The sequence below is a fragment of the Haliotis asinina genome, chromosome 15 (genome assembly GCF_037392515.1).
Source record: "Haliotis asinina isolate JCU_RB_2024 chromosome 15, JCU_Hal_asi_v2, whole genome shotgun sequence".
NCBI lineage: Eukaryota > Metazoa > Mollusca > Gastropoda > Lepetellida > Haliotidae > Haliotis > Haliotis asinina.
Window position 1 is genome coordinate 10,272,330 of NC_090294.1, and position 26,212 is coordinate 10,298,541.

A 26,212-nucleotide genomic window follows, 5' to 3' on the forward strand; every position below is an offset into this window, starting at 1 on the left:
CAACAGAATGCGCTGTTACACGGAAAAAATAAATCCCTTAACAACAGGTGTTGTTTATTTACACAACATTCTCCCCATCAAAAGTGCTGTTTTATCTGTATGACATGCATTTTGACAACATGATTTCCTTCCAACAGCTCATGTCATTTCTGTATGATATTCTCCCAAAGATGTATGATATTTACATGATATTCCCCAAAGAACACATGTTGTATTGCCACAATATTCACAACATTTTCTCCAAACAACTTTAATGATATTCAGATGATATTCCGTTTAACATTCTGTATTATGTTTACCTAAACAAGATGTGCTGTACATACATGTACATGAAATATACCCCTAGCAACAAAATGTACAATGGCCATGATATCTGAATAATATTCCTCAACAACACATGTCGTATCTATACACTTTTCTCCCATCATCACATTTTGTATCTTTGTAATATTTCCCCTACAAAACATGTCATATCTACATGATGTTCAACAAATGTTATAGTCAGGATAGCATTTTTTGTTAAGTACAAATTCTAGTGCACATTTTGAGGCTGAGTCTATCATAGTGGGCTGTCAATTTGCTCAAAGTAACTTCCACCAAATTTCTGTAAATAGAAAATGCTTTTAATAAAGTGATAAAATGTAACATAAAAATGTTATATTTGAAATTACAATTTCTTAAAGTGCATGTTCTTGTACTTTTTAGTTATACATGAAGTTTGTTACCTTTGACCAAATTGTAAAAAGAACATTATGTATTTATATATGACATTCTCCTGACAACATATGTTATACATCTACATGAAGCTAAACAAAACAAACCTTATATTCGGTAAATACAGAAACTAGTTCTGAAAACAAATCCAACAGCTGTTTCACGAGTATAATTAATTCCTAAAAAATACATGTAGTCATGTTTAGCCCTACACAGCATGTGTTGGTCCCCATGGTATGTCTGACTCAACTATTGCCGTCCATGTTCTCAATCAATGAAAGAGTAATGACATTGTCAAACTACATGGAATGGTGGTGCCTTAGCAGCCAATTCTGCAAAACAACAACATCAAAAAAGAAAGGAAAACGAATAATATGAACAATAAAATATGATACTACTCAGAAAAACAGAAAAACATCATATTACGCCATTGTGGCAGCTACACAAAGATCTCAGTCAGTACTTATTTACATCTCTTAACCTGAAAGCTGACTCATCCAATTCACAAACATCCCATCCCCCCAACCCCCCGCATTAACCCCCACCCACCATGTAGCATGATTAAAGGCTGTTATACATATAACAATTAATCAATTAATGTTAATATGTTGGACTATACTATTTTGTTTTGCAAAGCAGTAATAACAAATAAATTTGGGTTTCTTTCCTAAATAGAAACTTTTAAAATAATTTCAAATGAAAGTTTAAAACATGTTTCAATCAGTGACTGCATGTAAACTTTACATCTGTAAACAAGCAGCCTTGGGCAAATGCTTGTTTTGGGGCAAAAATGTCAACATTTTGTTTTGGATAAATAAAAGGTGTCTAGATGTCAGAGAAGGTTGTTTGCAAAACATCAGATGACGATAATTCCTTGTAAGGGAGATTTCATATTTTTGTCTGATGTTTGGAACACAGCGTGTCAACGTAATCCTCAGCACTAGTCTGATATTCGACTCTTGGCAATGCTTCTTGATTTTTCCATGTCATTTCCTTTGTGATTCAGAATTTTTATATTAATGAATTCATTTGGCGAAACATTTTTACATTAACAGCTGCATAGACAAAGGATTAATGATGAAAATATATATTTTATTCAAACAATTAGATCAGTATTTTCAACTTGTTATGGAAAAGCTGTATAGAAGAGGTAACTGAATATTATGGAAAATATTTTCAAAGTATGAGAACAGAAAAAATATGGTGGAAAATTTGCAGATATTTCACCCAAATCAATATGAAAGCCATATTTAAAATTTAGGTCTATGTGCTTATACTCATGAGATGAACGTGAAATTGAACGTGACGATTGTTCAAGTGTAGCAAATATCTGCAAGATTAAACATCACATTTAAGGAATGGTAGCTTTGTCTGGTACAGTAATAATAAGCTGTATGAACTGACAATGGAGATATGAGGATACACTACATTGGCACAAAATTTGCCATTTACCTATTTTGGTTATTTTTTTGTCAGTCAAATCTAATTCATGCTTCAAACATGCCACAGCTGTGCCACAAAATATCTCCTTCATTTTTTCTTTGTATATTGAACTGTAATTAAACATGACGTCAGTGCAGAGAGAATCAAATATTATGCATTTTATCACATTTCAACGAACAAGTTTTTTGGCACACTTGTAAAGGGTTACGTTAAAAAAGAGGTATATGTCACTGAAGAATTTTTTAACACTGCCAAAATAATTTTTTTTATAAAAATTGTAAGCTAATAAAAAGGTCTTACCTTGCTCTCCCTATGTTTAGCATGAATCTGGTCTAGTCTTTGCAAGATGGACACATTTTAATAATGCTAAAAAAATACCAGAACTGCATTCATGCTTTAGATATGTATTTAGCTCAACTTCAGATTTTTTAAGAAGGTAATGACTGAGTAGATAAATGAACAACATCCTCTATCTTGATCAATCATGGATACTTTTCAGGGATTTTCAAAGATTTGCTGTGATTTCCTACACTACAAACAATAAAATGTGATGGAAACTAAAACCATCTCATATTTCATAATACTGAGCTGTAAATATCAAAATAACAAACATTGTTGCAATGTTGTAGGCGTATGCATTACAGGTAATGGAATGGTTGTAAAGAACCATCCATTAATTCAGCCTCAGGTATGTGATACAGGCGTTATCGCATGCTCCCAACAGCTCAGTTACCATTTCTCGCGCCTCCAGCGCCATCCTGGACAGACTAGGTAATAAACCTATACTACACCATAACATGTAACTAGATAAACATGATTGGACGGCCTCAATTCTGACAATGAGATGTAGGGAAGTTGTTAACATGGCCTTTGGTTGTTATCCTGTCGATGGTAAAAGTCTGAGATAAATAAATATATAAATCAAAGCCATGTTGGGAGTGCTGATTACATGGTAAGATATAAACACTTGCTTTCCTGGTATTGAACAGCATGTTTACTATCACTTTATGGTGTTTTTCTCGTGAAATGGAATAGAAGTTTATGCAGGTTTTATCAATTGGTTTGGTTGTGTGTGACATCACATCAACAAGCAGGAAAACAGGTTCTGCTGACTACATATCCTGTATGTCATTTATTGATTTGTATTATGTTACTTAATTCACTGTACCATGTTATTTAATTCACTGTACCATGTTATTTAATTCACTGTAGCATGTTATTTAATTCACTGTAGCATGTTACTTAATTCACTGTAGCATGTTACTTAATTCACTGTACCATGTTACTTAATTCACTGTACCATGTTATTTAATTCTCTGTACAATGTTATTCAGCTGTCTCTACTTTAGAGATGACAAAACCTGTGGATGATCAACTTTTTCAATTCTACAATGGAGATGTTTCGGTATAGATTCTTATGCCATTTTCAAGCATATGAGGGAATGATGGGGTACACCAGTTTATGTACCAGATACATGTGCACATAATAATGAGACAACAATAAAGAAGGTGGGATTGCCGAGCGTAGAAAAACGTTTTTTTCATTTCTATACTGCCAACTTCTGGAATGCCACCCAAACCGAAAAAAAAAAGAAAACAAATTCTCTGTACTCTTATCTAATATTATGTAGTTTGATACTCTGTACTATGATGTTTAGTGCCTTGTGCTATGGTGGTCAACATTATGTATTATTCTTTTTAATAATTTGTACCACACTGCTGAAAACGGTGTACTACTGATTGGACTATTTGTCTAGATAGATAGATAAGCTGACCACCTGACTTGACCTTTAAAATCAGAGCTCTTTAACTCTTTGTCAAGGTTGTTTTCAACATGGTCTCTGCACTATGCACTTTAGCTCTGTACTTTGTTGTCTAAAACTACCTATTAAGCTAATTATCAGTACTAAACTCTATTAAACTGGTTAACATTCTGCACTATGCTTTTTAACCCTCTGTATGATGTTGTCTAAAACTATGTACAAAGCTGATTAACAGTACCATACTCTATTAAACTGGTTAACATTCTGTACTATGCTCTTTAACCCTCTGTATGATGTTGTCTAAAACTATGTACAAAGCTGATTAACAGTACCATACTCTATTAAACTGGTTAACATTCTGTACTATGCTTTTTAACCCTCTGTATGATGTTGTCTAAAACTATGTACAAAGCTGATTAACAGTACCATACTCTATTAAACTGGTTAACATTCTGTACTATGCTCTTTAACCCTCCATACTATGTTGTCTAAAACTATGTACCAAGCTGATTAACAGTACCATAATCTGTTAAACTGGTTAACATTCTGTACTATGCTCTTTAACCCTCTGTATGATGTTGTCTAAAACTATGTACAAAGCTGATTAACAGTAACCATACTCTATTAAACTGGTTAACATTCTGTACTATGCTTTTTAACCCTCTGTATGATGTTGTCTAAAACTATGTACAAAGCTGATTAACAGTACCATACTCTATTAAACTGGTTAACATTCTGTACTATGCTTTTTAACCCTCTGTATGATGTTGTCTAAAACTATGTACAAAGCTGATTAACAGTACCATACTCTATTAAACTGGTTAACATTCTGTACTATGCTCTTTAACCCTCTGTATGATGTTGTCTAAAACTATGTACAAAGCTGATTAACAGTACCATACTCTATTAAACTGGTTAACATTCTGTACTATGCTCTTTAACCCTCTGTATGATGTTGTCTAAAACTATGTACAAAGCTGATTAACAGTACCATACTCTATTAAACTGGTTAACATTCTGTACTATGCTCTTTAACCCTCTGTATGATGTTGTCTAAAACTATGTACAAAGCTGATTAACAGTACCATACTCTATTAAACTGGTTAACATTCTGTACTATGCTCTTTAACCCTCTGTATGATGTTGTCTAAAACTATGTACAAAGCTGATTAACAGTACCATACTCTATTAAACTGGTTAACATTCTGTACTATGCTTTTTAACCCTCCATACTATGTTGTCTAAAACTATGTACAAAGCTGATTAACAGTACCATAATCTGTTAAACTGGTTAACATTCTGTACTATGCTCTTTAACCCTCTGTATGATGTTGTCTAAAACTATGTACAAAGCTGATTAACAGTACCATACTCTATTAAACTGGTTAACATTCTGCACTATGCTCTTTAACCCTCCATACTATGTTGTCTAAAACTATGTACAAAGCTGATTAACAGTACCATACTCTATTAAACTGGTTAACATTCTGTACTATGCTCTTTAACCCTCTGTATGATGTTGTCTAAAACTATGTACAAAGCTGATTAACAGTACCATACTCTATTAAACTGGTTAACATTCTGTACTATGCTCTTTAACCCTCTGTATGATGTTGTCTAAAACTATGTACAAAGCTGATTAACAGTACCATACTCTATTAAAGTGGTTAACATTCTGTACTATGCTTTTTAACCCTCCATACTATGTTGTCTAAAACTATGTACAAAGCTGATTAACAGTACCATAATCTGTTAAACTGGTTAACATTCTGTACTATGCTTTTTAACCCTCTGTATGATGTTGTCTAAAACTATGTACAAAGCTGATTAACAGTACCATACTCTATTAAACTGGTTAACATTCTGTACTATGCTCTTTAACCCTCCATACTATGTTGTCTAAAACTATGTACAAAGCTGATTAACAGTACCATACTCTATTAAACTGGTTAACATTCTGTACTATGCTTTTTAACCCTCCATACTATGTTGTCTAAAAATATGTACCAAGCTGATTAACAGTACCATAATCTGTTAAACTGGTTAACATTCTGTACTATGCTTTTTAACCCTCCATACTATGTTGTCTAAAACTATGTACCAAGCTGATTAACAGTACCATAATCTGTTAAACTGGTTAACATTCTGTACTATGCTTTTTAACCCTCTGTATGATGTTGTCTAAAACTATGTACAAAGCTGATTAACAGTACCATACTCTATTAAACTGGTTAACATTCTGTACTATGCTCTTTAACCCTCCATACTATGTTGTCTAAAACTATGTACAAAGCTGATTAACAGTACCATACTCTATTAAACTGGTTAACATTCTGTACTATGCTCTTTAACCCTCTGTATGATGTTGTCTAAAACTATGTACAAAGCTGATTAACAGTACCATACTCTATTAAACTGGTTAACATTCTGTACTATGCTCTTTAACCCTCCATACTATGTTGTCTAAAACTATGTACCAAGCTGATTAACAGTACCATAATCTGTTAAACTGTTTTACACTCTGTACTATGCTCTTTAACCTTTGCACAACATTCAGAACCAATAAGACAACTCTATGATTGAAAAGCGACAAATTACGAAACTCACAGAGGCACTTGTTAAGCTTAACATGATTCTTCATTTGATGAATATGAGTCAATCAATGCATGAAGAAATTAATGGGAAAGAAATTAATCCATGTTTTACACCAGGCTTGCTGGCCACGGGGATGTGACAAGTTCCCTTTCAGCATTTCCCATCATGCACCTTGTGAGATGGAGGTCAGACAGACTGTGACCTCCAGAGGCTTGTAGTTGTAGATGTTATCCATTTTCTACTGTACCAAATCAGAGTGACTTGTTTGTCCAGCAGTATTTGAAGATTGAATATAGACTGAGAAGTCTTTCTGGGAAATAGGAAAGGATGATTCTCTGTAACAATTTCAGATATAAATATTGATTCAAACCAACACTGAAAGGGGAATATGTTTTTCGATATTTAGGGCCGCATGTTCCAACAATGATATTATGGTCAGTGGTGAAACAAGCCACACAAGGCAAAATGTTATTGTGATACGGATTCATGACTTCCACATGGATGACATTATTGATCAATAACCGAAGAGCAAAAGAAAATATTCAAAGTTTTTTGGTCCTTATTTAAAGAACTGTTGTTAAATTTGTTATGGTGTTGACTTAACCTTCACTCTTTCTTGCAGCACTTTGTACAAGGTAATATGTGACAGGAAACCTTTTGTAAAATTGTTTTGGTTCAGTAATGACTATCGAAAGAATTCATTTGTATGATCTCCAGCATTTTTTAAATGTTTTAAGTTGTGCTGAAAAGGCAAATTTGTTTATTTGTTTATTTCCATAGATACCAATTTAACAGCAGACATGTTCGTAAATGTGAATTCTGCTTTAATAATTAAATGTTTTAAATCAAATTATACTTTACAAAATAACCATGCTGAGGTTTTCTGTTGCTATTATTTCATTTGTGGCAGTCTGTATTCCTGTGCATAGAGCTCGGGTCACAACTGAGCTGGGGGAGTCCTTGGATGGATCACCATGATTGGCATCTTGATTCCTGAGAGTTTCTAGGACTTCAGTCCTGTCCCACAATGAAGCACATATTATACATGCGGTCTCACCTTAGGCAAGTGAGTTTGTTCAAAATTGCATTTTCATCCACCAGAAAATGGGTACCCAGTGGGATAGGTCATATGACTATTAACCTTCTTAGACTTGACAGGTAGCTTGGGTTATCTGTGGAAAATAATTTTCAAATTCTGATTACAGCATCCAGTGAGTATCAGATGGATACTATATAGGATACTATATAGGATACTATATAAATAAATTACTGCCCAGATCATCCAAACACTCTCTGCTGCATGCTATTTTTAATCTGTAATGGTTTTATTTGCACCTCTTTTCAGTCTGTACTGCCCATATTTATTTTTTCTGTTGCAAAGTGTGATATGTTTTATTTATTTGAGCAAGTGCCATGTATAACCTGCTAAAACATTTCCGGGTCCATGCTTTGGTTGGAACCAAGACCTCCTGATCCAAGGTCAAAAACCATCTCCAAACAGCTCTATAGGAAACCTGATTCTTCAAAATGCTAATTTTTTATCTTACTATTTTCACCCTTGCCATGGTCAACACACTGGAATATGATCATCTAAAACTGAAAAAAAACAACCCAAAAAGCAGATTCCAACAAGGGAGTGAGTGTAGTTTTATGCCGATTTCAGCAATATTCCAGCAATTTCATGGTCAGTTTCACCAGAAGTGGGCTCACCCATTGTATATGTACCTATGGAGACTTGAACCTGGGTCATAGATGTGATGAGCAAATGCTTTAACCACAAGGCTACCTTACCACCCACCCCCAACAACTGGAATCTAAATATAACACCATAAACTAATGAGGGAAAGTTAGCATGCAATAGAGACTGGACAGGTTGCCTGGGCTGTTCCTGAAGGCAGACGGTATTGGCAGACCCCCTGCTATCTTCCCACAATCCCGTTTGTGACGGAGTGGACTGAAACTCTTCGGGAAAGGAGAATGGAAATGCCTGAGCTGGAGTCTCTGGTACTACGCGACTAAAGCAATCATTATTTCCATTAATTCTTAACCATCAGAGGCAGCATGCTATTTAGTTCTCTATTCTCATACTTCCATTCCTCCTCGGATCTAGCGACCACAGACAAACATATGATTCAGATCATGCTCAACATGCTAACTTTATGTGTGTAATATGATAACAACCACTGCAAGAATCCATAATGACCTGAATTAAATCTATTGATTTACTAAGTGTAGAGTTATTTTTTTATAAATTATATCATTTGCAACATCAACAAGATGTTGAGCTTGTTATTACAATGCAGTAGAGATAACAGCATGTGCAGCCTCCAAGTATGCGTGAATTGATTATTAAACATTCCTGTAACTGAAAAAATATTGCATGTGACAGTTGTGGCTAATTAAGCATGTTATTGGCTACAACAGCAGCTGTGCTTTGGCTCAGTGCTGTTTGTTGGTCCTCATTTATTTAACTAAATTGTATGTGAACTCGGTGACATAACTTTCAAAGTGTATTATAAATCATATTGAGTTGTAACTACAATTGTGGTAAGGTCGCTTTGTAATCTTGTAATGTGATCACACACAAATCGCTTAGTGAACTGTGGGTGCACATCAGTAAAATCAATACCATTTCTTATAAACATCAACAGCAGGGTTGTCCGTAACTCTCCCCTACAGGGCACTGAGATACAGACTAACCACACTGATTCTAGTACAAGCAATGTCAGAGAATAGTACTGGGTATAGAGCAGTTATAAAGATGATTTCATGGCACTTGCAACTTGCAGCTGAGGGCTGAATATTCCACATTCCACAGGGAAGAACTTTGAGATTCGGGTGAATATTATTAATCCCTATTGAGGGCAGATACTGATCTTCACAGAACAGCAGCTTCTCATATCTTTCATTGAAACAATCTTTTTAGGAAATAATCCCAAAATTGATGGTTTAATTTTCAGTTTTTAATTCTTGCTGCCTGCAACCTCACCCATTCTGAATATCTGTCTGTTACTTGGTGTTTAGCTTCTATTTGATGGCGATGTATAAGGTATATCAACACTGAAAACAAAACAGCTACATGTCTTAGAGATTTACCTATCATGATTAACCAAGAACAGTCGAATTTAATGTCTTGTTTTCTGTTCATTTCTTCCTCTGGTCATATTGTTTTCAAGAATACAAAAAAATATGAAAATTGATTTTGCCTGCTCAGAAATAAAAACTACTGGTGCTTTTATGGACAAAAATGTAAACACACAATAACCTTTTTGTTTATATTGTTCTGAGCCCACATACACTTAATAAATTGCCAAAAGTAAAATACTTTAATATGTAGAAGGAATATTACTTTGACAGGTGATTTTAATTTCATTTTTTTGCTCCTCCTGCCTTTGGGTTTTCTGAGGACAAAATATCTGTGAAACAAGAAATAGAATTTGTCTGGCTATAGGGAGAAATTGAAATTAGGATCATAGGATTTAGGCCCACCTAAGGGACATAACTCTGTCAGCAAGTTGTAGTGCACAAGATGAATGGACCACTCATGTCCTACTGTAATGGTGTCTGATAAACATACAACACAGACATTAATACTTTGATTACGACATTTGCGAGATGATGGAAAGCCAATCTAAATAATTGCCTGACATCATGTTGCAAGACAATACAAGCCAGAATGTTGGAGAAATTGAATTAAATCCAACAATGATTGATACAAGCTCAACATCTCACAAATATTCTCTTTATACCCAAAAGACCGAATTTGAATGTTTTGTCAATACTTCACTCACAATCCAGCATTAACGTTTTTCTGTTGCCATGTTTCATGTTTGTAATCCTGAATGAGTGGATTGACCTCTCACCGAGCAGGACATGATGACTTAATCTGACAAGTAACATGTCTCAACTTGGGGCATAGCAATTAACTCTGCTTGTTGATGCAGAATCAAATTAGAACTACATTTCCATCAGATGAAGATTCTGCAAAACACACTGTGAACTGCTTCCTTGCTTTGACCTGTCAAGGTCACTTTCAAGGTCAGGCAACCCGTGGGCATGCCCTCCTTTATTTACAGATGATTCTATCACAAAGTCCTCTTACAAACAGGATTTGTTTCTTCATGTTCACCTGGCACTTTCTCCAAATTTGAAAAACAACTCAGGAATATCTCATTTCTTGAAAAATCTACACTGGATGATTATAGTGTAATATTAAAGGGAAGTAACCCAATTTCCCCTCTTATTCAAACCAAACGTTTTAACCTAAGAGTCTTTTAACATACAGTGCATGAGGTGTTCCTTTGGACCTAGCTGTTAGCACTGTGTAGATCATCATAACTGATCCACTTATGACAATTAGACAAGTCGGGAGTTTTATACCAAAATAGTCACTTAAAAGTGTACTATTATCATAAACCATTCACTTAAAATAAGTTACATCTGCTCAAACTGCTTCCTGAATCATAAAAAATACATGCAAATATACAGTGAAACACAGGTAATAACATCATTTACACACTGGTAAATATAAGCACTGTTTAACATAATCAGCCAGTTTGAACAATGTAGTATATTAGAGGGCATGGCTAATTTCTTTTTCAGTTTATGAAAACATAGATATAGAAAGTAACTGCTTGATTAGCCATCAAATGCCATGCAGTCACCTGTAATTTATTCATTGGTTCTTGCTATGAGTCTTCAATTAGGATATAATGGATGAATTCCTCTGATTGTCCAGTGCAGAAATAACAATGGATGCTCCTTTGGGTCTTCAACTGACAGTGAACTGATTGCTTATTGTCTTTGGGTCTTCAGGTAGGAGATAACTGTATTTACTTGCCTCCATCTAGAGGATGGACTGACAACTGGAAGGTCCTTTGGGTCTTCAACAGGGAGATGAAGGATTTTCTTTAGTACTCTTAATTAGGATGAGGTTCCTTTGAGTGTTCAACATGGCAGCAATGTGATGAAGGTTACAGGTGCTGATAAATGACTGGATATCATGGTAATTCTATTTTCAAAGTGATTCCTTCTGGCACAGCTTGGGGAAAAGGCAAATCAAATAACAGGCATCAGGAACAATACATCATATTGATAGGTTCCTAGGCATTATTTCAGGAAACATTGTGTGTTTTGATATAATAGTTTTTGACACAGTTGATTTCTATGGTGAATGTTAAGTCACAAGTTCAGGGTCAGAGCAGAACTTGTCACTGATTTACCTACGGCTACTCTCTGACAATCAATCAAACATACAAGCCATGCATCACAATATCTACCTGTGTAGGTCCAGGGTACAACTGGCCTTCAGCAACACGTTTGGAATAACAGGCTGACACATGTCATTGCATTTCAATTCTACACATTGATGGTTATGTTGTCGATCACTGGATTGTTTGGTCCAGACCTGATTGTTTACCGGCAGCCACCACACAGCTGGAACATTGCTGGGTGGGGTGTAAATATAAACAACAAGTAAACATTACAATATGTTTCACACTAGATCTTACAAATCTGATTTGATTGATTATCTTAACCAGCGAATTGTGAGAGTTTGTGTTACCTGTAAAAACCCTTTGAAATGTCCCAACAAAAATCCAATATTGAAGATGTCATAAACAAGTTTTCAATGACTGGTTTTGTTCTCAAATTCTGTCTTTGCTCTCGTAATAGTATAGACGGGATTGTCCTATGATATAGAAAATGTATTCATGTGGGCTTCTTGTAAGGTTCTGAAATATGTCTTGATCATTATAAAAAAATCATTCTGGCATGAGGAATTCCATTTTTTCAAATTATATAGTTCATCAATAAGCTGTTCAAAGTTTCAAATATTATATAGTAAAATGCTGATGAATTAAAAAGACAAGACAATTATTTTTCAAGAACTAGGACTTAAACAAGTAACACTTGAAGAACGAAGTAATGTAATCATATTGATCATGTATGCATGATACATTTCAACTTCAGCAGTATAATGTGTGAGTAATCTACATCAGATGACACTCTGCCGTCTGTCCTGAAGCACTTAATACCATCTTGCATACATATATAGAGCCAGTGGTGCCTGTCATCAATAAATCTTGAGACTGTACATGCTCAAGAAAAATATTGAGAAAAATCTAAACCAGGAACAAACAAATATCTGACCAATTTTGAAGTCATATTGAGACGTGAACAAGCCTCCACATTTCTGGCACAGTTTACGTGAATTTTCATGGTGAGCATCTTCTGAGTATTATCAAATCCCTGTAATGAGAGTGATGCATGACATTGCAAATCCTGACACATCCCATTGCTTCCTGTTTGAATCTGACCCTACTGATCAGCTTACTGACAGTGAATTATTCAAAAGTTTATGCTTTTGAAGGCAGACGTCTCTTCGCCCATCTTTTTCAAAATCAAGTTTAACTCAAATTATTTTGAGGTTTCCAGCATGCATAACACACACATCGTCATTTTAATGAATCATGTGATGTAAATGTGATTTTACTCAGTAACTATCCATCTGATTATTCACATATGCTAAAGTGAAGGTTTGCACCTTTAGATTGTTTTTCCTGGATAATAATATTTTTGTCCTGATTCATTTTCCATACATCATAATATAGAATATAGAATAGAATATAGAATATAGAATATAGAATATAGAATATAGAATATAGAACATCATGAGAATATAGAATATTCGGAGTGGGTTACCCGTTTTCCCTTGGGGGGAGTGGGGGGGGGATCATCAATTGTGTACTCATGTACCAGGACATGTACAAGAGGAGAGATGCCTTTGTACATAACATGAAAGGAGAAGGGGGAGGGGCTGTAATTCACTTTGTGCATGTTCCTCCCCAAAAAATCATCATTATCCTCACTTGCCATTTTTCTGTTTTGATTAAAAAGGTTGTTATATGACAGCTCGCTACTAGACCTGTATTGTATTTTCAATTCAGAACTTATACAGACCAGAAGTTATAAGCCATGAATATGGGACAAGTGTATGTGTAGATATGGCGATTATTCTCCCCTTAGGGTTTAGACTAAATGGGTTAATTTAGTACAGTTCTTGAGAAACTGTAATTCACAAGCAAGAAATGATGATTATTCCCTGCTGGGGTTAAATAATGGACTAAATGGGTGGATTACAATACTCTCTCTGTCTCTCTCTCTCTCTCTCTCTCTCATACATGTACACACACACACACAAAGTGTTAAACTAATCTTCATGACTAACGTCACTTTATACAGATAGATGGATTGATGGATGGATGGACAGGTACATATACAGACGGCGAGCAAGAGAGAGAAAAAAGAGACACACATACAATTTACTGGTGGATCCAACATTGTCTTTGACTGACCTTCATGGAATAGTTTCCACTCATCCTCTTCTTAAAGTATGTGGATCCAATACTGAAACTTGGAGTGCGTTTAAAGGCTGAGGGAGGTTCTTGTGCTGCCACCTGGTGCTGGGGCCCACTCCAAGAACGACCACCAAACACCTGAAGTAGAACAGACATGTACCGCATGAACATATTAATGAATTGATGTTGGTTGTCACAACAAAAAGTAATTTAATTAGCACTGACATTTACATAGACAAATTATACATTGGCATACCTGTCAACTCTCACACAGAATGTGTGAGATTCACACATTCTGTGTGAGATTCACACATTTTACCTCAATGTCATGTCATGTCTGCTCCCCTGCCACTCAGGAGAGTGTGCCTTGAACCAGGGTCCCCTGAATCAGTCACTGGAACTCTCAGGGGTTGCACTGGTTTCAGATTAATGTATTTCATGTCTCATTGCCAGAGCATGTAATGAAATACACATTTCACTGTAATTCCACTTGTACCAGAGGGTCTGCACTGGTACATACAAACCATAATGGATTTTGGATTTTACTTGGGGCTTTCAGTACGGAGACACTTGTCTTCATCAAGATCATGATGACCTGACCTTTTCAAGGCCAAATGATGACTGATTCAGTGACCAAATTGATACTGGAAGAAGTGTAAAACGCAATCAAGTTTAGTGTTACCAAAATATGATTACACTACAAATAAGTGTTGAAACACAATCATCACAATGTAGGACCAGTTGATGGGGCCAAGCACCAGCCTCTTTGATTCAACTCATATTGATTTCTTTCTGTGGCGAGAATCACATTTTCTTCCAATATCTCACTACAAACAGAGGATTACTAGATGTGAGTGATTGAATAATGGATGTCAGAGTGTGTATATTTCTTGTATGACAACCCTGAATTTAGCTCACTCTTGGTGTTCTTCATTACCAAATAGATTTTCAGTTTGGCAATACTATTACAAGAAATTAAATATCTGTGATGATGTTTAACATGTTTATGAACTAATGGGAATAACGAGTAGCTAAAAATCTCCATTTTAGCTCAAGACATGCTGGCATTATATAACGTGATGCATTCTGAGAGATATCTAATTTAATATCAGCCAATGATTAAGAGGCTCTTAAACAGCATTAGTGTATGTTTTTGTCTGTTTATGCTCGATATGCAGAATGTTTGAAACCAATTTTAATATGTCTCTTCCCACTACATTGCTGAAATATTGATTTTTAAAAGCAGCATACAAAAAAAAATCAAAACCATTCATTCATCTAAACCTGCCCACACACCCACTGTTTCCGTCAGGAGAGAAAAACGATCAATAATACATCGTCCATTCTCATTCTCATTTTCATACACATGCTTTGATTCATCATATTTCATTCATGACATTACGTCACCTAGTCTACATCCCACATCCCACATCTAGAAATTATACTGCATATATATATTGGACATGCTGCCAATAGAGACCCTTGTCTACATGAACATTTATTGTCATAGTTGTGATTCATTATGTGAAAGAGAGGCTGGATGATTTAATGGTGGATGTCAGAATATGATCGTCCCACTGGGTCAGATTGAGTCAGAATCACCCACACATTGCTTCATGTAAGATTAACAGGAACTGTCTTCCTAACCCAACAGCATGGGATGTATCACTGCTGTTGGAACTTGTGAGTTGTCTCCCCCTTTTTAGCAATATGGCCTCTCCCCATGCTGGCAACTTATAAATGTACAATTTAAGCACGATTGGCAAGCACTTCACCACTATCTTTCTCCTCCCCACAAAGAAGACTACATCTGTTTGGTCAAATCTAGTAGTCTAGTAAATTACTTTCAGTTGCTAGTTTTCTTAGCAGATCTTCAAAATAAAATATTATTTGAAAATGTTATGAAATTATCACTTGGCTGACCTGCTGCTAGATACTCAGTGATATGATACTGTGATACCTGTGATACCTGTATGAACTACACTGCCGTCAAAGGCCCATTAATTATTCAATATTTAGCCACCATTAAACATGAGTGCATACCTGAACGAGACAAATATTTAGATACTAGGGGCACATGCTCTGACCCTGCCAAGTGGAATGTCTGACACGACAGAAGTCCAATGTTTCGATCTCTGGTTTCATCTTATGAAAAGATCTTAAAGAAGCTAGCAATGAGCTGCGCTATAAAATATACTGCCCTGTACATATGTTCAGCTTCAAAAGTGGGCAGAGTCTCTGAACCATATTTAATCCATTTTGCCCAGCCCTCCCTGCAATACTGAAGCCTGAATCATATCAAGTCTACAATGCAATATGTTCTGGATCTGAATCTTCCTCCTCACTGGGGCTCCATTTCACTGGAGGTTGTTGAGGTTCTTCAGAAGCATTTTAATCGGTATTCAAGTAAAAGGCAAATATTATGGTAAACAACTTCTTCTCTATCGTATACCACAGCGTTTCTTGGCTATTCCTCATCCCTTCGTCAGATGAATTGTTTGTTTCCATCAAAATTACATATGTATTCAGAGACAGTGTTTTAGTGATTCATAGTAAATCTGATTTTGTCCTAACAATAGCATATATATTATATTAACCTCTGACTTTTCATTCACTTTATGTTCTGTATAATCTGAAATATCCCATTATAGTGTTAAAGTATACAATCATCTAAGCATTACGAATGCATTTAGGAACAGAGCTTCGTTAGATATTTGTATTCAGCCTGTCTACATTTAGTGGTTACTTGCTAATTGTTTGATGGATCACAGTATCTATAATGACTTTCCTCGGAATTTGATACATTATACGCATATAAGTTATTAAGTGCTGTTTAATGCCAACACAACGAGCAGGGGCTCGTTTCACGAAACTCTCGTAAGCCTAAGATCTCGTTACTTTTCTCGTAGCATCCATAGCTCCTGTGTTACAGTATAGGAGGCACAATGGCTACGAGAAAACTTACGAGATCTTAGGCTACGAGCGTTTTGTGAAACGGGCCCCAGGACAACAAGGTGCATTAACCAATCAACATTCAGGATTATGTTACCTTTCTTGGCAGGAATCACCGTCCATAATCTCCAAATAATTTTACTCCAATGCTGGCAGACTCTCAGTTCGGCTCTACCAGACGTACAAAATGGTACAGACTTGTCAATCTCATTCATATTCATGCCAGGTGAACACCAGTGTGGCCTGCACGTATGCTGTGATGACTACTAAACAGTTGCGTGATGTATTGATGTATAGCTTTGGAATATAGGCTACTACAATCTGTGTATTGCTTTTCTTGAAGGGAAACCAACCACTTTATTGTTCTCTGAAGCTTAAATACCATACATTCCCAGATATAGAACTGTACATATAAGGTTTAATAAGGAAATTAAACTGGGCTAAATTGCATAAAATGTTCCTCCAATTAAACCGGTTTGAAATTATTCATTGTTCATTGTTTACTTTCACTATGAGGAGCACTATGTTACACAGTCATTAACAATAAACAAACAATGGCTTGTCTATAATATGCTGGACAGGCAGATATATAGCATCAGACAGACAGACAGACAGACAGACAGACAGACAGACAGACAGACAGACAGAAGACAGACAGAATTGTAGCCAAACTGACAGGAGCTAGGCCAAAGACTGATCAACAGAAAAAACATTCAGAGAGCTTTTGACAAGATCATAGGGTAAAAGATAGATGGAAGCTGAGACACAGAGAAGAACATGGACGAAAAGAAAGGTGACAGACAGACAGACGGCAACAAACAGACAATTGCAACAACAATAACATGACCACAATCACCAACATAATTTCAATGATGGCTCACTTTCCAGAGATTGTGCTTTTAAGCAGACAGATTTTAGCCAAAGACTGAGAACAAACTCAGGACAGTGTTTGGCCAAAGAAAAGAAATGGATCATGTAAATAAGAATTTAAGTAAACTGAACACTTACAGATCTGGAGAAACAAGGTGGCAGGACAATCACAGGCACACAGACATCCAGGCATTTAATACTGGTGCTCACAGTACCACGGCAGCACACATCACAATTGTCAACCCAAACAACTTGTTTGTGTCCCATCAACAGAAATATATTACTCTCAGTTGTAAAACCGAGGAATTGTTATGCAATGATTGCATATTTTATGAACTGGAATATGATCACAAAATCTGTCACCTGCTGTTTATGTAATGCTCATTAGTGCATTATGTAGATTGGAATAACAGACTATCCGTTTTCTCCCACACTTGGTTACAGCTGGTCCCTCTGTTGTGCCCACACATGCCGCCACAGTTGGCACCACAGTTGGTTTGGAGATCAAATATAGATTAGCATCATAACTATGTGCCTCAGACCTTGAATATAAGTATTGTTGCAGAAAAAACTTTCCATGCCTTCAGTCTCAGATCAGCACAGTTCTTGGAAGCACAATATTCAAACACTGATTCCAAAGTATTCCCAATCCTACTTTTTAAAACATTTTGGTAACAAAGCTGTTTTCCTCATGACTATCTGTGAGCGAGTGAAGATATACTCTATTTGGGACGAGATGAAACCGGCAGGCTGGTGACACAAGCAGACAGGGGTTGGTCAGAGGTATAATCAATAGGATACTGATTGTAGGCTGAATGTGGGATAGACATGGTGCTCCCTCATAGATTAACAGTTCACTACCGTGGAGGATGTGGTTCTCAACTCCAGCAGGTTGTATCAGTAAGACGTGATTCTCAAGTACAGTACGCTACAGGAGTAGACATCATTCTCACTCACAGTACAGTATTGAGGAGGATGTGGCTCTAAACTATAGCATGCTTTAGGGATAGGCATGATTCTCCTCCATGGCATCAGTACACTTATGCTCCCCCATATCAGCACCATCTATGCTCTATGATATCTGTACATCTATGCTCTCTGATCTCAGCATATTGTATACTCCATGATATCAGCACATCTAGGCTCCTTGATATCAGCAACATCTATGCTCCCTGAATCCAGTACATCTATGCTCCACATCAATGCTGATGATATCAGCACCGTTTATGCTCCATGATATCAGCACATCTATGCTCCATGATATCAGTACATCTGCGTTCCATGCTATCAGTACACCTATGCTCCATGATATAAGCACATCTATGCTCCACATCAGTACATCTGTGTTTAATGATATCAGCACATCTATGTTCCCTGATATCAGCATCATCTATGCTCCATGATATCAGTACATGTACACTCCATGATATCAGTACATCTATGTTTAATGATATCAGTATATATATGCTCCTTGATATCAGTGCCATTTGTGCTCCATGATATCAGCACATCTATGCTCCATGATATCAGCACATCTGTGTTCCATGATATCAGTATACCTAGGCTCTATGATATCAGCACATCTCTGCTCCATATCCGTACAACTGTGCTTAATGATATCAGCACATCTATGCTCCCTGATATCATTGCCATATATGCTTCATGATATCAGTACATCTATGTTCAATGATATCACTATGTCTGTGTTCAATGATATCAGCACATCTATGTTTAATGATATCAGTACATATATGCTCCCCCATATTAGCACCGTCTATGCTACATGCTATCAGTACATTTATGTTCCATGATATCAACACCATCTATGCTCCACGATATCAGCACATCTATGCTCCATGATATCAGCAACATCTATATACATGATATCAGTACCATCTATGTTCCATGATATCAGCACATCTATGCTCCATGATATCAGCACATCTATGCTCCATGATATTGGCAGCATCTATGCCTTATGATATTAGTACATTGATGCCCTTTTAAATCCGTAAATCCATGCTCCCAGATATCAGCACATTTATGCTCAATGATAACAGTACTATATATATTCCTTAATATTACAGTTACCAGTATCAATAGTATGTATATTCCATGATAATCAGCCTCTATACCCTTACCTATATCCTTATATCAGTGTGATATGAAATAGTAGCATGATACCACATTCACACCATTAGAATCAGTGAAAGAATCTGATTATTTCTCACCTCAATTTTACACAAATTGACATCAGCACCATCAAGTGGAGACCTACCTTTGAATGCACAGAATCAATCAGTTTCACAGCGCCACTCATTATACACCTAACTGTCCATCAACAGTAGGCATTGCATCTTCTGACATACTCATGATCAAAGTTCCTCAATCTGATAATAATTCAGCCCCTGAATGTTGCCAAAGACACAGCCGACAGACAGTCACGTCCAAATGGCTGGATAGGAACTGGCTGCAAGGAGCTATCTGTGGGCCAGTCTCTGGTCATGTGACAACAGACAGATGAGATTTGCATCCTCTACCTATCAACTGTCAGGGAAATCCTGACCACATGAGCTTGTCATAGTTTCCAACTGACCTGTCTTGGTTTCTAGGGAACAAAGATGCCATTGATTAAATGAGATACTAAAGACTGATTGTGCAACATGAAGGTCTTCACATGGCAAGCATCCCTGCGATAAGCTAGCTCATGTATCTGTCTGTCACCAGGCCGCTGTGTACAACAGAGCCAACTTACAAATGTTTGAGCCAACCAAGTTCAACATGGCAACCTTATAAATGATGGTACTGATCCTGGTGCACCCAGACGTCTTCCAAATACTAGTTCCAATCCAGGACAACATGGAAACCCTTAATAACAACCTAGGTCCAAACAGACACTTCCCAAACACTGGTACCAAACTAGTTAACAATGGACACCTTAAACACCTTGGTGCCAATCTAGGTCCTGACAGCTGCCTTTTGAAGAGTCAAATCAGATAAAATGAATTCCTTAGACACTTTGATGCCAATCCAGGGCTAAACAGCAGCATTTCACACATTGATGCCAAACCAGGTGAAAATGGACACCTTAAACACCTTCAAGCCAGTCTAGGTCCTAACAGCTGCCTTCATGACAATAGTGCAAATGCAGGCCGACACATCAATCTTGCAAATGTTGGTGCCAATTAAAACCTTGCTACCAGTCCAAGCGGACACATTCACAACCAGTCGAATTCCAAACTTTGGTGCCAACCATGGTCCACAAAGCTATGACAGATATTTATGAGTATGACAGTAATTAAGCTCAATTAACCTAGTAATGTTGACCCTGGAGATTGTCAGGTTTTCTGGAGGCTTTCAGCATTGTACTGTTGATGGTTACCCAGGTGCTACCTGGCTTGTTACTAATGACTGGCAATTAGAACAGACCTTCTTTTAGAGCAACACATTTTGCAACATCTCAGAAATTTTGTGGCAAGGGACATCAAAATATTCTTCCATATAACATATTGCAAGAACATGACCGTTGTGAATTGTGAATGGGTATTTGTTCTGTTCTTTCTGTAATATTCCATCAACAAAATGGTGGCCCGTAGTTATCATGGAATTGAACAAATTCAGGTTGGGGTGTCCAATTTAAGTCATGTTAAAAAGTATAAATTACCAATAATTTGTTAGTCTGCTATTGTTTAAAATTGAGGATTAGTGAGGTTACATCCCAAGTGAGTAAATTGGGATTGTTGTACTCATGTTATGGTGGGTCAGGTCAATGGGAAAGAAAGCACTAAACGATGCAAGTATCAAATGCATAAATGTTTCACACTTTGATGAAACTGGTGATTATAAGTATGGTGTTGAAAAACCTAGAAATATAATCAATGAAATGTAAGTTGAATCCATCATCACTGAATTCTGCTGTACCAAAGGGAAGCAACTTTGACAAACTGAAGCACTTTCGACAACCTTAAACAGTACAAATGCAAATAGTTTGTTATGAACAAACTTTTGAAGCACAATGTTTAAAGAAAGTCGTCAAAAATAGTTCAAAACAAAACAAAGTACTTTCATTCCTTCTAGATCTAATTTTTTTTGCAAGGTAATAGTATTTTGAAAAATTGGTTTTGTAAAATTCTGGGAGCATTGCACTTCCATGTCTGTGGCTCGCCCAGTGATATCAAGCTGAAATCTTGTTAAAACAAGATGCAAATGGTGTGATGATGTTTTCCGCTAATTTCATGAATGTAATGAAATGAATAACAAGACGACACTGTTTACAGCTTAGCATCAGCCCCCAGGGACAGATATCTGTCCTTCAGAAACTAAGTCAATTAAATCTCCCCAAAAAGAAGTTCTGAAAAGACTCTCAGTATCGATCTGTTCTCTATCGGGGATCAAGATATTTAGCACAGACTCAAACCAAGAGCTTGAGGAAAGGTCTTGGAGTGGGTTTTGTGACAAATAAGATGGAAAAGATTCTTGTGAGTGTTTTTTATCTGCCATCATTGAGGACTGAGCAGGCTCTATGACACCAGACAACAGTTTGTGCTGACACTCAAGATGGCTGCTGAATTTCATCCAGTGGTTAGTAAAATTACTAAAATATTAATTGACTTATATACATTCCACTTAGCGGCTTAGCTTGTCTAGCACTTTTTCCCAATTACTTCACGATCATTGTTGACATTTTGTTGACTTATTAGATTTGATTGCCTTGGTCTACTTTTCAGTGAGTGAGTGAGTGAGTGAGTGAGTGTGAGTGAGTGAGTGAGTGAGTGAGTGAGTGAGTGAGTGAGAGTGAGTGAGTGAGTGAGTGAGTGAGTGAGTGAGTGAGTGAGTGAGTGAGTGAGTGAGTGAGTGAGTGAGTGAGTGAGTGAGTGAGTACTTTCAACAGTATTTGTATATGACAGACAGCTCAGCATGTGAGGAATCTTGAAATACATGCATTTCTTGGCAATTTGTGGAACCTAGAAACCTAAAACATAATCAGATGAAATTTGGATTTGAGCCTCTAACAAGTTTTTGTTATGATTAGGGATATATAAGCACCTCTGCAACTTCATCTCTCCATGTTCCCTTACAGCTGATATCTACTGACCTAATATGAAATACATGCAGTACAAAGACATTGTTTGGTAATGTAAATCATTGCCTGTGGTTATATTCATATAATTCTTCCTTGAAAATAACAATCGAAAAAGAAAAAATGAAACAATTACAGGCAATATTGTTTGAACGTCATCCTCCATGGACATATTTCAAGTATGGAGAGATAGTTGTGTACAATGAAAAGAGGCTAACAGTAAACTAAAACAGAACCAAGATGAACTTTTCTATTCCTGAAATAGATATCAGTCTATTTAAATTAAAGCTCTCATTCCAAAATGGTTTTGTCCTATGACATACAGTTTTACATACTTTTAAATATTTGAAATATAACAAAGCCTAATTTCCAATGACAAAACATTTTTATTCTATTTCCCTTTGAATGTGAGAATTAGTTCACAAGCAGCTGCAAGTATACACTTAATTACTTGCACTTGTCATGTCCTTCAGAGATGAAGCCAATCAAACAGAAATCATTTTGTACGTGTTTTGCTTCTTTCACATCCTTGCACACTCTGATAAGGGTTTGTTTCAATATGCTGTAACTTAAAACTCAGAGGTTGTCTTCCATTGCGAGAATTTCAATAGGAAGAAGTCATTAAGTTTCTAATTGCTGCATGTTTCTTCTTTTCAAAACTTTAACACTGCATTATTTCAGTGGAATTATTTGAGAAGTAAATTGTTGAAATGAATCTGTTAAAGAATACCATATTTTTCACAAGCTACTGTAATTGAACCCTTGAGGCAACGAAAATTTTCTGAACAGCTTAGTCACAACATTTTGGATTTTGCAATAAAATATACTCGCATCAAAAATTTATATTCTACTAGGCTATTTGCGAATCCTGCTTTTCGACTGGTTCTTAAGCTGTATAAAATCTGTGGTTTAATTCCAATTTATCCCCTGAACTTTCTTCCACAGATGGTTATATGTTTTAACTGCAACACACCATGCTTTAAAACAATGTGACATCATTTTTTACTATGACATCACAATAAAATGACATCACTAATCTCTCTTTCACTAGGTTACCTCACCGGGCCTTCCGATGCAGAAAACACTGATTTCTACTTGATGTAAACTAATAGCTGGCCTTCCCATGCAGAAAACGCTGATTTCTACTTGATGTAAACTAATAGCTGGCCTTCCCATGCAGAAAACGCTGATTTCTACTTGATGTAAAGTAATAGCTGGCCTTCCCATGCAGAAAACGCTGATTTCTACTTGATGTAAACTAATAGCTGGCCTTCCCATGCAGAAAACGCTGATTTCTACTTGATGTAAACTAATAGCTGGCCTTCCCATGCAGAAAACGCTGATTTCTACTTGATGTAAACTAATAGCTGGCCTTCCCATGCAGAAAACGCTGATTTCTACTTGATGTAAACTAATAGCTGGCCTTCCCATGCAGAAAACGCTGATTTCTACTTGATGTAAACTAATAGCTGGCCTTCCCATGCAGAAAACGCTGATTTCTACTTGATGTAAAGTAATAGCTGGCCTTCCCATGCAGAAAACGCTGATTTCTACTTGATGTAAAGTAATAGCTGGCCTTCCCATGCAGAAAACGCTGATTTCTACTTGATGTAAAGTAATAGCTGGCCTTCCCATGCAGAAAACGCTGATTTCTACTTGATGTAAAGTAATAGCTGGCCTTCCCATGCAGAAAACGCTGATTTCTACTTGATGTAAAGTAATAGCTGGCCTTCCCATGCAGAAAACGCTGATTTCTACTTGATGTAAAGTAATAGCTGGCCTTCCCATGCAGAAAACGCTGATTTCTACTTGATGTAAAGTAATAGCTGGCCTTCCCATGCAGAAAACGCTGATTTCTACTTGATGTAAACTAATAGCTGGCCTTCCCATGCAGAAAACGCTGATTTCTACTTGATGTAAACTAATAGCTGGCCTTCCCATGCAGAAAACGCTGATTTCTACTTGATGTAAACTAATAGCTGGCCTTCCCATGCAGAAAACGCTGATTTCTACTTGATGTAAAGTAATAGCTGGCCTTCCCATGCAGAAAACGCTGATTTCTACTTGATGTAAACTAATAGCTGGCCTTCCCATGCAGAAAACACTGATTTCTACTTGATGTAAAGTAACATATAAATGTGATGGTAATTTCAGACACTTGTTTATATACATTTAACGTCCTTTGCAAGTCTGAAGAATTTCAGACATGAATGAAAAGTCCTTAGCCAGCCTCAGAATTTCAAATTCCATATCTATTAGCTTCATGTAGTTGATATCAAAAGTACTGGGGTGAGATTCTGTATAGTATTTGAATTTTTCCATCATAATGCATTTGTGCTTTCTTTGGCAAGGATGGTCCAGTCATTATGGTGAAATCACTGTCTGTGCAGAGTTGTGCCCACAACAGAATCCTGTGACCGTGTACTGAAAATACTGAAAAATAAGTTGGACCTAAAACTGTCTCTAGGTCTGTCAGCATCATACCCATGTTTGTTGGTTTATCAATGTGGGTAAGCATTATGTAATTCTGGCATGACAACGCAAAAACACAAAACAAACAGAAAGTTTAGCCTGGATTGTTGGGGGTCTTTCAGGTCACCCTGATTAGGTCAGTGTCATGATGGAGGGACTAGTGGGGGACTCCTAAAATGAATTTGGCAATACTGAAGTGTGTTTTGACTGATGGTACTTTGTAAAGGAAAAACTCAACTCAAGAAAAATATCAAAATCATTCAAAATGAAACCCAAATCCTAGAAATCAGTGGATCTGCAGAAAATTCTCATGTCTGCATGTTGGACTTTTTCCTCACATCAAGGTGACTTGCCATGGATAAATGGAATGCTGCTCAGAGTGGTATTAAACCAAACTCACTCACTCACTCCTGTCATACAGGATTGTGAATCTATTTAGTAATCCTGCTAATATATCGCTCAAATACTGACATAATATGCAAATGAGCAAGAAAATCTATTTCAGTGAATTACAAGACACTAATTCTTTCATGTGTCAGACTTTTAAATGGTGGTGTTGATACACTATGCTATCAGTGACACGTGTCGACTGGTGTTCTCAACCTTAATGATAAGGGGACACTGCAGTTCTTGTACAGTGTTCTGTATGGCGTTCAGCTGGGTACACAGTTGCCTTGTAATACTTCTGATAAATTGGGCAAACTAAATACACAAATGTCAGATTAATTTTGTCTAGGATCCGTTGAAATAACATGGCCTGCTGTGCTATTTACTCTCATATTTGACCAACTTTATCGGGATTAACTTCGCTGATGTAGCTTTAAACAGCCGTAACTTGTAATCTGGCTGTGATAGTGTTGAGGTAATATGATTGTGCTGGCACTTGGCCCTCAGTGTAGAAAGACACAGGTCACCAACCAAAGCTAAGCAACGCTGGTCACAGAGAGTAGATGGATGGGTTATTG

The 26,212-nt window shown here is 36.6% G+C and overlaps 1 protein-coding gene across 1 annotated transcript in view; it reads right to left on the reverse strand.

The window, feature by feature from the left end:
* LOC137265750 (1-phosphatidylinositol 4,5-bisphosphate phosphodiesterase epsilon-1-like) overlaps nucleotides 1-26,212 on the reverse strand; it is a 307,271-nt gene that overhangs the window by 29,587 nt on the left and 251,472 nt on the right. The window contains exon 17 of the mRNA XM_067801199.1: nucleotides 13,871-14,011. Within this exon, the coding sequence (XP_067657300.1) occupies nucleotides 13,871-14,011 (141 nt within the window). The remainder of the gene's footprint in view (nucleotides 1-13,870; nucleotides 14,012-26,212) is intronic.